Genomic DNA, 15637 nt, shown 5'->3' with positions numbered 1-15637 from the left:
CCTGCCATTTCTTTCATCTCATGTTTCCGCTAACTTTTTTTGCCCAAAGTCAGTAAAGTCTAAATGCCCTATCCAAATTTAGCAGCATTATGATATATTGGTTAACTTGATAGTTTTCTCACTAGCACAATATTAGCGGTTTTCATGATCAGGAACTAGAGTGGTGATTTGTTAATGTTAGACAAGAACTGGCAGTGTCAATGTGTTGTAGGAGCTAGCTTAAAGAAAAGCATAATGTGTCTGTTTACACCCACCTACATTCGATCCGCTCCGCTAAAAACATGAGGATCTGTTCCCCTTTCATCTAGGGGATTGGATCAGATGGCAATCGGGTGTAAACAGACAGGCAGTTTGTTTACTTCTGAATGCCAATAGAGGAGAACAGTCTGCATAAGCGGAGCGGACACAGACCAGCCATCCAGCTGCTCAGTAGGGATCAGCGGACAGATCCCCCGCTGAGCAAATGGACTCCTGGTGGAGTCCACCACTTGGAAAGAATGGGTCCAAGTCACAAATTGCTAGAGGGCAGCAAGTGCTGCCGAAAGAAGACTTGAATTTCTTTCCAAATCGAATCCTCAGCTTGGCAATGAAGGATCATCTCTCCACCATAAAATAGAGGCAGGTTGTGGCCACGAATATTTGAGGCATAGTAAAAAGGGAATCCTGGGGGTTCAATCAAATGGCCAGCTCCTGGATAAGTTATCAGCCTGTTTTTAGTTTTCCCATTCCTCATTGATCTATAGAAAGCGAATTGAGCAAACTCTTGACTATTGTAACTTTGATCAGCAGAGCCAGCTAAGAAAAGTATGGGTCCAGAGGCCATTTCTACTGGAATGAGTGATTCACCACGTAGCTCATATAACCCAAAAGTGCTCATACATCCTTCTTTAGTGATCACTGTCTTCTCTGGTTTGTAAGGTGTTTCTTTAATGAGAACCTTACCTTTATGGTAAAGTGTGCTACCATATATATTACAGGTACCATTAATACTGACAGTAGCTCCAATTTGTGGTAAATATGAAGCCAGCAAAAGGGAAATCTCTGCACCCTTTGAGACACCCAGAACTCCAAGTTTAGGTCCAGCAACCTGAAAAGTAAAAATGAAAAAGTATTTTTCAATAAAGTAGAAAATATGGAAAACAAATGATAGTTTTATATGTGGTCTTCAAGACAAACAAACAAATACCCTCAGTATAAAATAGCATCATTCATACCATCATAATGTATACAGTATGTATTTTTGATTCATGTAAGAAAACAGTCAGTGTAAGGTCATTGCTATTTAGCACAACATGTTCCCTATCTGCAGTACAATAAGAGCATAAATTCAGCATGAAAAAGTCACAAGAGTGTAAAAGAGAAGAATTCCACGCTAAGGTCAAACGTTGGCTGCAGCCTCCCTAAAATATAACCAGAGGTTATACAGGAATGAACAAGGAATATAGGAAGGATAATGGTGCTGCCTAGAAAGAAGTTGATGACTAGTAGTGCAATCTGGTGAGCTAGCACCAACATAAAAACATGAATGAAATAAGTGTATGAAAACTATTGAAACACGGTAGTTTGAATTAAATATAGAAATAAATTAAAAATAACTAAATATATAAGTGTGGCTGTGAATATCAAAACATGGGAATAAATTGATTGATGCCCCTAGTAAAAAGCAATAATGCACACCTATAATATGAAATAGATAAATCATATGAATGAACAAATCTAAAAAAGTCCAATCAAACCAGTGACACTAATAAAGTGACTGAGTGCAAAATAAAGTTATAAGTGTTATGGACCAACAAGCAAAAAGATGATATAGTGATATATCATATACCACGATAAAGTGCTAAATAGAGTAAGAATAAATAGATGGGAAAGACCAATTAAATAAATATAATAAAATATAATAAAATAAATATCTGTGTAATGTCCGTGAATAAATAACTTGAAATTGGATGGTGAGGTAGAAGTGCTCGTGCTACCCTCTCTCCCAATACTGTCACTGGTTTGATTGGACCTTTTTTAGATTTGTTCATTCATATGATTTATCTATTTCATATTATGGTGTGCATTATTGCTTTTTACTAAGGGCATCAATCAATTTATCCCCACATTTTGATATTCACAGCCACACTTAAATATTTATTTATTTTTAATTTATTTCTATATTGCCAAACAGTGGAAAAAATGCAGATTCACCAGATGGAGTTGATCTTTGTTGGCTTATATCAACAAAAGATCAGGTAGCGCTTTGGGATCTCCGTGGGCCGGTAGGCTTACGTTCAAGAGATGAAATTCCTGTGGGTGGTCTCAGGGGGCAAGACAAGGAAGAGGACTCCTCATAGTGTAGTATATAAAAACCAATCCGTATTTATTAAAAAATTTGTAAAAAACATAGTGATCACAGAAGACACAGTTCAAAATAGGTCGGTTGGACCCGCATTATCTCCCGTGCTCATACGGGGTTCCTCACGGTCACCCGTAACTTAAAGTGAAGTTCCACCCTAAAATTTGACTTCGGTCCATCTTCTTGCTCCGGGTCACCTGAAAAACAAATGGATAATTGCAATTTTTTTTTTTACTTACCTTGTTTTAGAAGATAATATACTTACCTTACTTCCTCTTCCTCCCTCGGTGGCCACGGCGAGTCATCACTTCCTGGCTTGCAATGATTCCTGGGAGCTGAACGTCATCGCTCCCAGGAATCAATGCGCCTGCACCGGCCCCGACGTCAGTTCCGGTGCAGGCGCGTCATACCTTGCTAAACAGCTTCTGGGCATGCCCAGAGGCTGTGCAGGGATGACGCTGCAGCCCCGGAAGTGACGGCGGGGCCGGTGCAGTGCATCGTGGGACCGAAGAGGATGGAAGAGGACGCAGAAGAGGATCGCGTTGGCTTCAGCTGCCCACACCTGAAATGGCAGTGCTGGACAATACATTTTCAAGGTAAGTATTTCTTCTAAAAGGTAAGTGCAACCCGGGACAGTTCAGAGGCTATCCATTGTGGAATGCACTAGCCCTGACTGTCCCGGGGGTATTTTTTTTTTTTAGGTGGAACTCCGCTTTAAGCAGAGAGTTGCACCGCTCCCGGAAGTGAGACGAGCGGCGTGAGTGTCAGGATTTTGTAGACTGTAGAAATTTGTAGACTGCTAAGCAGGTTTCTTAGCAGTTTTATTCCAATATTTAGGAATTTTAAAGAAAGCGAACAGCATACAAAGAAACCGTTGATTCATTAATTTCTTCCACAGTGCATATAAATTCTAAATATTTTTGTGTTTTACAGACTGAGACATCATTAAACTTCTGTCGGATTATTTCTTGTCTGCTTCTATCAGATTATTTCTTGTCTGTGAAGTCAGAAAGTGATGGGAAATCCAAAATTTTACAGTTGTCAATGGAGCAGGAGGTGAAAGTAAATCAATAGGGTTACCTGTTCTGGTGACAACTGTCTACTGTAATTTCCCTCAATTTGGAGAGATTTCATCTCATATCCTGTTGTTTTTCTGGGACAGGAAGAGAAGGAAATTCTCTCCAAAAGAACACAAACACAAAAAAACTGTCAGTAGTTTCAAAGACTAAGAAAAGACTCATGTCAATCTAGGTTTACCTCCAAGAAATGTCACAATACCTTAGGATGTTTCAGGAGCAGATCTGTAGCTTCTTCAAAATATTCTAAATCTAGTCTTTGAAATGAGCGTGGAAGATCCTCAAAATTAATATATGCCAGAGCAAAAACCACAAACCCACGACTGGCAAGAAGACTACCTCGGTATTCTGCAAGGCCACCTCCTCCACCAAACATGTCGATGATACCAGGATATGCACCCTTTCCTGTTTAAATAATAGCAATTAATATAATTAATGAGAGCTGTAAAGTAGTCCAAAAAAATATAAAGTTGGGCTTTAAAGTAGAAGGCAAGTCAAAACTTAACTAAGCTTATATATACCACCACACACATTCTAAGCCTATCTTATCTATCCTGTAAAAGGAACAATGTCTATACCTCCCTATTCTGAAGTTGCTTCTGTCCGGTCACATGATTTCTCCAGTGCCAGTTTCAGTGTAGAGGAGAGATTGCTGCCAACGGCTGCAAATGTCTTGGTGATGATGTCACCCATAGGCTTACAATGGGGCATCTGTTGTCGACTGTCCCTCCTCTACACCAAAGCCAGTCATGTGAATGGACCAGAGTGACTTCAGAATTGGTAAGTATAGACATCTTTCCTTTTAGAGGGTGGATAGATTAGGGTTAGAATGGGGGTGGAAGTACAGTAGTTTAAAACTGGGTACACAGGGGCTGAAAACTTTGGGAACTGTCTGAAGTTCGGCCCATGTGTAACACTTTAATGCCTATAAATGCACTTTCAGTGCTCAATAACCCAACCAACACAAATACAGTTGACATCATTCACACCCTTTATCCTGTCTTCATGGATTCCCTTTAGGTATCCTCTACACTGCATTATAATACTTATTTTGACCTCTTGTCCAGTTAATATGAAATACTCTATATACAGTCTGACAAACCTGGCAGATGTTTGATTTGACTATAGTTAGGCATTATAGTTGAACTTCAGGCAAACAGCTCAATATACAAATAAAACACATGACATGAAATACTCGTATATATTCTTACCTACGAAAGGATTAGTATTTCTTTACCCCCTCACAAAGCATAGTCATGTGGATGACCCTACTTACAAGTAAGGAATACAGTGATGTCCTCTCTCTACCTCAAGCCTGCTGACTGGATAGTAGTGATGGGCCGAACACCTCCCTGTTCGGTTCGCACCAGAACATCTCGAACAGGGAAAAAGTTCTAGCGAACATGCGAACTCTATTAAAGTCTATGGGACACGAACATGAAAAATCAACAGTCCTCATTTTAAAGGCTTATATGCAAGTTATTACCATAAAAAGTGTATGGGGACCTGGGTACTGCCCTGGGGGACATGTATCGGATTTTAAGGGGAACCCCATGCCAAAATTGAAAAAAAAAATCGGCGTGGGGTCCCCCCCAAATCCATACCAGACCCTTATCCGAGCCAGCATGGGGGGGTGAGCGAGCGCTCCCCCTCCTGAACCATACCAGGCCACTTGCCCTCAACATGGGGAGGGTGCTTTGGGGTGCCCCCAAAGCACCTTGTCCCCATGTTGATGGGGGCAATGGCCTCTTCCGGACAACCCTGGGCTGTGGTTTTCGGGGTCTGCGGGTGGGGGCTTATCGGAATCTGGAAGCCCCCTTTAACAAGGGGGCCCCCAAATCCCACCCCCCTATGTGAATGGATATCAGGTACATCGTACCCCTACCCATTCATCAAAAAAGTGTACTAAAAAAATAAACACAAAAGCTAGTTTTTGACAAGTCCTTTATTAAAAAATAAAAATTAAAAAATAGTGTCCCCCGATGTAAATCCTTCGTCAATCACATTGCCTGCCGCACCCGAAAAAAAAAAAAAAATAAAAGATGCTCCCGCCTCTTCACATGCCTCCCGGCTAATGAGCAGCCTGATCCATGACAGCTCTTTTATAGGAAAGGGGCAGGGACAAGCGGTTACATCACCCGGTGGCACTGCCCCTTCTGACATCACGTGAGCAGGGCTCTTATGGACACACAGAGCAGGGCTCGGTAGCGATCATGCATAGGTATCCCCATAGCAAATGGCTTGCTATGGGGGAATTCAGCAGGGGGGTGGAGCCAGGAGCGCCAACAGGTGACTTTTGAAGAGGAGAGTAGGTAACTATAACATATTTGTTATTTATAATTTTAAAAAAAAAAACAGAGCCTTACAATCACTTTAATAACTAGAGCAACTTGGAGGAAAAATCATTAGTATGTCACAGTATATCTCAAATGAATATAGAAAAGTACACACAAGAAAAAAAGATGGACATTTAGGTTTGTAAACAAAACTACAATAGATGTTAAATTTAATAAAAGGTATGAATTTATTGATTATTATAACAAAAGTAGAAAGAAACGTTCCTAAACATTAAAAAGAAGAATAGGTTCAACCACCATATAGTTCATAGTAACATGTATTGGTAAGATATTCTGATACACAATAACAATACCCCATTTAAACTGCTAAATTGCTCTCTTCAAAATCATGTTTTTATTCTCTGAACATGTAATTGTTCATCCAATGCATTTCCTTAAATGCAATTTGCCTTTTCAATGCTTCATGTGCAGCTTTTGAGTAACATCTCTTAGAAATTACATTAATCCAATAAATAACTCATGCAAAATCCCTAATATCATATAATGCTAGCAAAACATCTCTATATATGATACATACCTCATCTAATAGAATTATACTGATACCACACAAATGGTAAACTTTTGATCCATTCATAAAATCATAAGCATGCTTTTCTCTGCTCTCCTACTTCCAAGTACATCACCTCAGTGCAGGCAGATGTATAACCATTGACCTGCCACTTGGTCTCTAACACCTGCCATATAAGGCTTTTGTCCCAAAGACCAAGTGAAGATGAAAATCAGGATCACTAAAATGAAACAATGCATGATTATGCCTAAAGATGGGGGGGAAACAATTGTTAAGCTTTTCCCAGCCTAATATTGGGTAACATTTTCATCTTGTTTCCCACCATATAGCCACAAACTGCCCTCCTCTTTCTTTTGAGGCAGGTCTAGGTTAGGTTCTTTCCTCTGCAGGTGACAACACCGAGGACCACTTCATGTCCCATAAACCAGGTAGACATGGAAGGACGTGCAGACGCATGCAGACGTAATGCCCTGGGCCATTAACAATTTTTGGGCCTTTCTTAGCCTACCATAGGGTAACTATTCCATCTTGTTTTCCACCATATAGACACAACCTGTCTGACCGAGGGGATGTATTTGAATACAGGGGAGTGGAAAAAGCATGCATATGATTTTATGAATGGATCAAAGGTTCAACATATACAGTACATTATGTGGTATCAGTAAAATTCTATTAGATGTGGTGTGTATCATAGAAGTAGAGATGTGAACAACATGAAATACATGATTTTGATTAAGATGCTAATTGGTTTCATAGCCTTTCTCTATAAGATATAAACTGCACATCCTTGAGAAAGTGGATGCTATTTCAAGAAATGCGTTGGCTGAACAATTACATGTGCAGAGAATAAGAATATGCTTTTATAAATTTAATAAATCATTTTTATTAATTTTATTATGAAGGTTAGATATGAATACATTTTCTCAATAGTTTGGATGAGGTAGAGATGGTTTGTGAGTAACATGAAAAACTAAGGATTTTCATGGCCTTTCTCTATAAGATGTTATTTATAAGCTGCACATGAATCTTTGCACATGCACATGAAAAGTGGATGCTATTCCAGTAAATGCATTTAATGAAACAATTACACGTGCAGAGAATAGGAATATGATTTTGATTTAAAATATAAATACATTTTCTCAATAGTTTGGATGAGGTACTGTTATTGTGTATCAGGATATCTCACTAATACATGTCACTAAGAATTATACAATGGTTGAGTTTTTTTTTTCTCTACTTTTATGACATTGAGCAATAAAACGCTCTTTCAAATAATTTGATGTATGTTCTGGTTTAGTTTACACTCATAAATTTCCCAATTTTTATATTGTGTGTACTTTTCAGTAAAGCTGCTGTCATTTACCTTTCAGGTTCTGGGTTAAGCTAGTTTTTTTCTGCATAACACAAGAATATTTTATTAGAAAAAGAAAGATTTACAGTATCCACTCCTTTATTCTTCTTGTCACATTACCACACAAAAAGTTAAGAAAAATTATGTAATTTTTCATATTTTAGAAGGCGCTCTAAACAATGTCTTTTGTAACATTTGAACATTTATGGGATGTATTTAATAAAAAAAAAATATTAAAAAAATAAATAACATTTTTTTACTTGGAATTTTAAGGAAAAAAAAAAGATTTGGCATTACTATTTCACATGAATATTATGCAAATTTACTTTACTAGTTTAAGAATGTAAACTTACCCGCAGGGGAAAAAATGGTACCTCGAAGTCTACCATCACGGATCTGGGTCCTTTGTACATCAGCAGCTATGTGCCACCTATTAAATGTAGCACTGCAAGTGGGCTGTGGGTCAGCAACTAACCCTACTGATAAAGAATCAAAAAGATCCACCGTGTACAGAAATGGGCCAGCTTTCACGTCTCTTATAACAGGTCGTTGAAATGGTTTTAGAGGCTTCAGTGACCATAACAGTCCCATGGGATGAACTCCTTCGTAGTTTCCACCAAGAGCTGGATTGCTATTCAGGTCAATTTGCCCTTCTACATCAGCTTTGTAAAATGCTCGTGACTGGAAGACATTTCCCTTTTCATCATGAAGTGTTAAACGAATAGTTGCCATTTGATTAGGTTGCAGTCCTGATGCCTTAATTTGCACATGCTCATCAGCGAGGCCAGTTTCTGGAGTAACTATAAGATTAACCATATTTGGAATATTGTGCGAATTGTAAAAATGCCTTGAAAGGAAAACAATGAAGTACATATCAGATGAAGATGTATTAAACATATACAGTAATAAACTATCAAATAAAGATCAGTATAAAATATATAAGATATAAAATAAAAAAAATACAAATGTTTTGATTACAAAAATATAGTGTAAACATACTTATGCAAACAAGTGCAGAGGATATAGATCCCTTTGTAATTAAAGATCTATTAAGGATAAACTACATTTTTTCTCTCTTTTATGATGCATTTTTTTTTGTTTTGGAAAGATTTTGAAAAGGTTAGATCCATCTACAAGTGAAGAATGTTGGAGCCCAACCATAAACTTCATGTCCTTTATTCAATAATACTTCACAGCACTGGACAGGGACAAAACCTGTATTTTCACTGTCCAATTCACTGTCCAATGATGTGAAGTATTAATCAATAAAGGATCTGAAGTTTATGGTCAGGCTCAAGCATTCCTCACTTGTTGTTGATGGGATGCAGGAACTCAACCCTTGACATTACATTTTAGGCTAAGAGGTAGAGCTTATTTCCGAAAAAAAAAAAAATAACTTTGCTTTGAAAGGTTAAAGACTCTGTCAGGTTTTATTAATGTGTTTCCCTTTTAGGACAGGAACTGTTTGGAAATCTCTTCGACTGGGGCACAAACAAAAACAAAGATAAATTGTAGCAGAATAGGGAAAGACTAGAACTTCTGAAACATTCTTAATTATTGTTTGTTGCTTGCTGTCCCAGTGGCAAATGTTCTCCCATTATCTTTCCCTGCTGTCACAAGGACAAGAAGTGAGGAAAGTTCTCCCAAGTGGAGTCACAGGCAGAAATAAAAATCTATTATATTCCGCTTCTTCAAAGAATTAGGGGGTGATCTGTCAGACTATGATAGAGCTACCTTTTCCCAGAAAGGAAGAATTATTATTCTAAAGATGGGTGTGTTGCCCAAAAAAATTATTTACTACGCAGACAATACATATCTGACTCCCAAACTCATTTTTTGTTAATACTTGGCAGATCTTTATGGACTTTGTTTGGTGAAAGGCTAAACCTAGGTTAGCGTACCATATACTTACGAGGTCTAAACCGGATGGTGGGCTGGGCCTCCCCAAACTAATATAGGGCAATTGCCTAAGCTAGAATTCTCAGTTGACTATACCATGCCACTCAAAAAAGCCTGGGTATTACTGGAGGGGACATAGGCGGGCAGTGATGTGGCCCACGCCCCTTGGGTCCCACACCCATGCAGAGGTCTTTCTAATTCTACTTCTTTTCTCATTACCCACACTTTAAAGCTCTGGGAGTTTGAATCTCTTTGGCTCAAACAGCCCCTTGATAGAGGTCTGTTATCTATTTCTTATAATTGCTGAATAAATGCAATGTCACCAAAGGTCTAAGATTCCTTAGGGAATGGGTGACAGAGTTAAAATGCCCTTTTACAGATTTACAGAAACATGAGATGTTAAGACTGGCAAACATCTCTTCGAACTTCTACTAAAATACATGAGACTAATTATAAACTCATGTTCAGGTTATATAGGGTCCCGAAGACGTTGGCTGTTGCATACCCTTCAGTCTCAGACAGGTGTTGGCGGGGCTGTGGATTACAGGGATCCCATACTCAAATTTGGTGGGATTGCTCCAAGATTAGGCCGCTCTGGGCCGAGCTCAGGAATTTAATATCTGAAATTACTACGGTCTCGATTCAGGACGACCCTGTACAGTGCCTTTTTCATGGCATTCTAAGTTCCATCAGGATATAAAAGAAGAGTATAGTTTCTCATTTGATAGACGCTACTAAGGGAATCATTCCGGTCGTTTGGAAAAGGTTACAGACACCTACTATAGCACATTAGTGGGAAACAAGGTAATGAAATCATGGAAGCTGAGAAATGGTTGCATATTTATAGCAATAGACTGGAAGAGTTGTTTCATGTTAAGTGGGAACCCTGGACCTATTACTGTATATAAATAGTACAGAGAAGAACTAAATAGTCACATAAAGAGGGGCAACTTCTATTTCGGAAATTCTAATTCCACTGTGTTAGAGATTTATGGACCACCCCACCTTTCTTCTTATATTTCTTCCTTCTTTTTTTTTTTCCTTTCAGGTGCATTTAAAAGTTATATGTTTTGGAATTTAGGGTAACGACTTTGTACTTTTAAAGGATTTGTAATTTTGTATGGTGCTTCCTGTTTGTATATTGATTAAGGCTAAATAAAGATTATGTATAACACCATATCAGCTGCACACTTTTGGGGCATATAATGCTGTCCTATTAACTAAATTTTCTGATTTGAAGGGTAAATATAACTAGATACATATATATTTTTTATGTTATTCTTTATTTTGAGCCCTTTTGAAGCATTGTTTGATATGAACTGAAGAATCCTTCTGTTTATTAGTACCAGCTTTCCCTGTGGCTTGGCCAGTTCCTCCTCTATGGTGTGACGCATGCTTTGCGGTTGCTTCTATCTCCCCTCATTGAAGGGCAATTTCCATTCACAACTTCCTCCATATTATGGGCTAAAGTTCAGTCATTTGAGGTATGCCTTTTCATGGTTTTATTTAAATATTCCATGGAGTTTGAACATTGTAACTACTATATTTATTGATATTATCACTCAATGTATATATATTTCTCATAATATTTCTTATCAAATATAGAAGGCTAACTTGTGAAAGATGTTCGTCAGTCTCCTGAAGAAGCCATTACAAGATGGTGAAACATGTTGAGCAGACATAATCAAGTGCTTTCTCTCTTCTTTTATATGTTTAAAAAAAAATCACGTTGATGTTTGTACCATTGTCTTTAATAAAATATGTCCAAATGATTTTACAGAAAATGATTTTTTCTCCATTATTTAATAATTTATCAGCACCTTAAAAGTCCCATTACCCAATTTGTTCCTTCTTGATTACTATCCAGGGATGTAGTGCTTTTGATAAACTTACTTTCCAGCAATATAAATAATAAAAAAAAGATTATGTATTTATATATATATATATATATACAGTGGGTACGGAAAGTATTCAGACCCCCTTAAATTTTTCACTCTTTGTTATATTGCAGCCATTTGCTAAAATCATTTAAGTTCATTCTTCTTCCTCATGAATGTACACATAGCACCCCATACTGACAGAAAAACACAGAATTGTTGACATTGTTGCAGATTTATTAAAAAAGAAAAACTGAAATATCACATGGTCCTAAGTATTCAGACCCTTTGCTCAGTATTTAGTAGAAGCCCCCTTTTGATCTAATACAGCCAGGAGTCTTTTTGAGGAAAGATGCAACAAGTCTTTCACACCTGGATTTGGGGATCCTCTGCCATTCCTCCTTGCAGATCCTCTCCAGTTCTGTCAGGTTGGATGGTAAACGTTGGTGGACAGCCATTTTTAGGTCTCTCCAGAGATGCTCAATTGGGTTTAAGTCAGGGCTCTGGCTGGGCCATTCAAGAACAGTCACGGAGTTGTTGTGAAGCCACTCCTTCGTTATTTTAGCTGTGTGCTTAGGGTCATTGTCTTGTTGGAAGGTAAACCTTTGGCCCAGTCTGAGGTCCAGAGCACTCTGGAGAAGGTTTTTGTCCAGGATATCCCTGTACTTGGCCGCATTCATCTTTCCCTCGATTGCAACTAGTCGTCCTGTCCCTGCAGCTGAAAAACACCCCCACAGCATGATGCTGCCACCACCATGCTTCACTGTTGGGACTGTATTGGACAGGTGATGAGCAGTGCCTGGTTTTCTCCACACATACCGCTTAGAATTAAGGGCAAAAAGTTCTATTTTGGTCTCATCAGACCAGAGAATCTTATTTCTCACCATCTTGGAGTCCTTCAGGTGTTTTTTAGCAAACTCCATGCGGGCTTTCATGTGTCTTACACTGAGGAGAGGCTTCCGTCGGGCCACTCTGCCATAAAGCCCTGACTGGTGGAGGGCTGCAGTGATGGTTGACTTTCTACAACTTTCTCCCATCTCCTGACTGCATCTCTGGAGCTCAGCCACAGTGATCTTTGGGTTCTTCTTTACCTCTCTCACCAAGGCTCTTCTCCCCCGATAGCTCAGTTTGGCCGTACGGCCAGCTCTAGGAAGGGTTCTGGTCGTCCCAAACGTCTTCCATTTGAGGATTATGGAGGCCACTGTGCTCTTAGGAACCTTAAGTGCAGTAGAAATCTTTTTGTAACCTTGGCCAGATCTGTGCCTTGCCACAATTCTGTCTCTGAGCTCTTCAGGCAGTTCCTTTGACCTCATGATTCTCATTTGCTCTGACATGCATTGTGATCTGGAAGGTTTTATATAGACAGGTGTGTGGCTTTCCTAATCAAGTCCAATCAGTATAATCAAACACAGCTGGACTCAAATGAAGGTGTAGAACCATCTCGAGGATGATCAGAAGAAATGGAAAGCACCTGAGTTAAATATATGAGTGTAACAGCAAAGGGTCTGAATACTTAGGACCATGTGATATTTCAGTTTTTCTTTTTTAATAAATCTGCAACAATGTCAACAATTCTGTGTTTTTCTGTCAGTATGGGGTGCTGTGTGTACATTCATGAGGAAGAAGAATGAACCTAAATGATTTTAGCAAATGGCTGCAATATAACAAAGAGTGAAAAATTTAAGGGGGTCTGAATACTTTCCGTACCCACTGTATATATATTCTTATGTATATAAAGAAAACCTGAAAAAAAAAAAAAAAAAAAAAAGGATTTTTTGTTACTCACCGTGAAACCTTTTTCTCTGAGTTCATTTATGGACACAGCTCCTAATCCTAATTGTCCCTTAATCCTAATCTTACCAAAGCAGTGCCTCATTGAGGGGTGGGAAGGAAACAGAAGTAGAATAGGCAATGCATGTAACCAGCAAAAAACACCAAAGGGGAAAGCAAGGAAACAGCAAACAGCAGCATGCAAAACCTTGCATCCAAAACAAGCATCAGAGGATGCGAGCACCTCAGTAAAAACGAGTTACAGGTATGCACAGACAGCCAGGGAGCCACTTTGGAAACTTGAGACACAGATGCCTGAAGTCGGAAACCCCCAGGAGACACTAGGCACTCTATTAGAGCATGCTGCATTTGGGGCAAGGGAGGAGCCCAACTCCTGATGACACAAACCTGAACAACCGTCCAACTGAGCTAGTGAAATAATAGTGGCAGAGGAGGCAACTAGGCCTTCTTGTAGGCCAACTGCAAGCACAAACAAAAAAACTAACCCCCAGAAGGAAGCCATTGGAGATGGGTATATTCAAACCCCACGAACTACAACCAAGGGATTCAGCGCAACCTGCGTGAACACAGGGAAAGGAGAAAAATACAAATTCATTCACTATATAGAGAGTAAAAACATGTGATATGTAATAAATATCGCTCTATAAATATAAATAGCAGATAAAAGTCCACAATTCATAAAAAGTAACTGCTGTGCTAAACAATAAAAAATTAATTAAACATATAAAAAAGTGATAATGCGGTTGTCCAAATGTGCCTCCTGTGCTCCTTCGTCCAGAGTGGACACACTCTAATACAGGAGGTGTGCTACTGGCCAGATCACTTTTTTAGTGGTACTTGCTTCCACTTCCTTAATCCTTGCCTAGCCAAGGATGACATCCACTTGTAGTTGATTTTGTATTATTTTTTTTAACTTTTCTTTGCCATAGCTGGGTACATATCCTCTTCAGAGAAGTATCTTCCCAAGTCCTGTGCTCCTTGCTGCAGTGCTTCTGTTTGCCTCCCTTCACATGTGGTGTTTGGGCTTCTCTGTTTCCTATCGAAACCGCATTATCAGTCTGGAGTACCCCGGAGCAGAGAGATACCCCAGGATCTTGGAGGACTGCAGAGAGGGGGAACTTCCTCTAAGCCCAGAGGGCTTTACAAGCCTGAAAGGTTCTGGTGCCATACGGCATACAGAACCCATTGCATCTGGTAAGTGATTTAATTCACTCATTTATAAAGAAATTATATGATGGATAAAATATTTACGCTTTGGAAGTGAGGATACATCTGCCATTAAGGACAGTTTCACTCTTATCATTTTGGAGCGCAGGAATTATCTTATCATTTATTTGGAGCACAGCAGTCACTTTGCACTTTGATGGACTCCTTTTTATGATCATATAATAATTTTTGTTTGAAACCGAAGCACAAAAGTCACTTTAACACTTTTTTATATGTTTAATTCATTTTTTTTTGTTTAGCACAGCAGTCACTTTTTATAAATTGTGGACTTTTATCTGCTATTTATATTTATATAGCGATATTTATTACATATCACATGTTTTTACTCTCTATATAGTGAATGAATTTGTATTTATATATTGATGCTGTGTTGATTTGCACTGATTTGCACTGATTTGCACACCTTGCACTGATTTACACCACTTATTTAATATGTTTTTAAAGTTGACATATTGTGGTTATCTGATGTTTTGATATATACATTTAAAATTCAGAGGTTTAAGCAAGCGCTGTATTTGATCTTTTTCTTGAGATCATATAAAATTCAACCACTCCCCATATATACAGCGGCTGCTATTTTTATTAATTTTAATTCCTATAAAAATATTTTTAACCAGAGTCTATTTTAAATTAAATTTAATTATTTTAAACTCCTTGGCGCTTGGAATATACTTTGTATATAATTTTAAGGAGAAAAATGCCCTCATTTAGGTAAAATTAGATGCAACCTTCAGCAGAAAGGAGAGGCACAGATGGAGAACCACCTTATCTCTGCATAGAACCAGGTAGGGTGATAAACCGCGCAAGGCGGCTAACTCTGGCAAGAAGGCAATCTTCTGGGGAAGCTCAGACAAAGGCACATAACTAATATTCTCAAACAGAGGCTCTTGAAGAACTGCAAGAATTGGGTTAAGGACCCAAGGTGCTAACAGAGGTCGTACTGATAGAGCCACATGCCAAAACCTTTGAATAAAAGAACAATCAAGCCCAATGAGTAGACAAGGGATGATGAAAGAACATCACAAGAACAGAATCCCAACCTGTAACAGTACTTAAGACCTAAGCCTTGATCATCGCCCCATTAAAGAAAGGCCAAAATTCAAGCCACGAGAAGGAACGTGGATGTAGCTCCGCAGTCTTGCTTCCAGATGGAAGCCTGCCAAGTGTAGTAATAATCTCCCGAGAAATAGAAGACAAGCCTTCAGCATGG

General features: G+C 38.7%; 1 protein-coding gene and 1 long non-coding RNA gene across 2 annotated transcripts in view; both read right to left on the bottom strand.

The window, feature by feature from the left end:
- Nucleotides 1–15637, bottom strand: part of LOC309558193 — a 1089490-nt gene that overhangs the window by 174498 nt on the left and 899355 nt on the right. The gene's annotated exons all lie outside the window — the stretch shown is intronic.
- LOC309559211 (acyl-coenzyme A amino acid N-acyltransferase 1-like) lies at nt 458–8449 on the bottom strand (the record flags this gene model as incomplete). Its single annotated transcript, XM_082262430.1, has 3 exons — nt 458–1087; nt 3620–3822; nt 7987–8449. 3 exons carry the CDS (start codon nt 8447–8449, stop codon nt 509–511), a joined length of 1245 nt encoding a protein of 414 aa, XP_082118556.1. The 3' UTR covers nt 458–508.

Source organism: Pelophylax lessonae (assembly GCF_965119305.1).
Source record: "Pelophylax lessonae genome assembly, chromosome: 6".
In the NCBI taxonomy this organism is placed as follows: Eukaryota; Metazoa; Chordata; class Amphibia; order Anura; family Ranidae; genus Pelophylax; species Pelophylax lessonae.
Note: the sequence above shows the minus strand (reverse complement) of the source record. Positions and strands in the feature narration are given on the sequence as shown.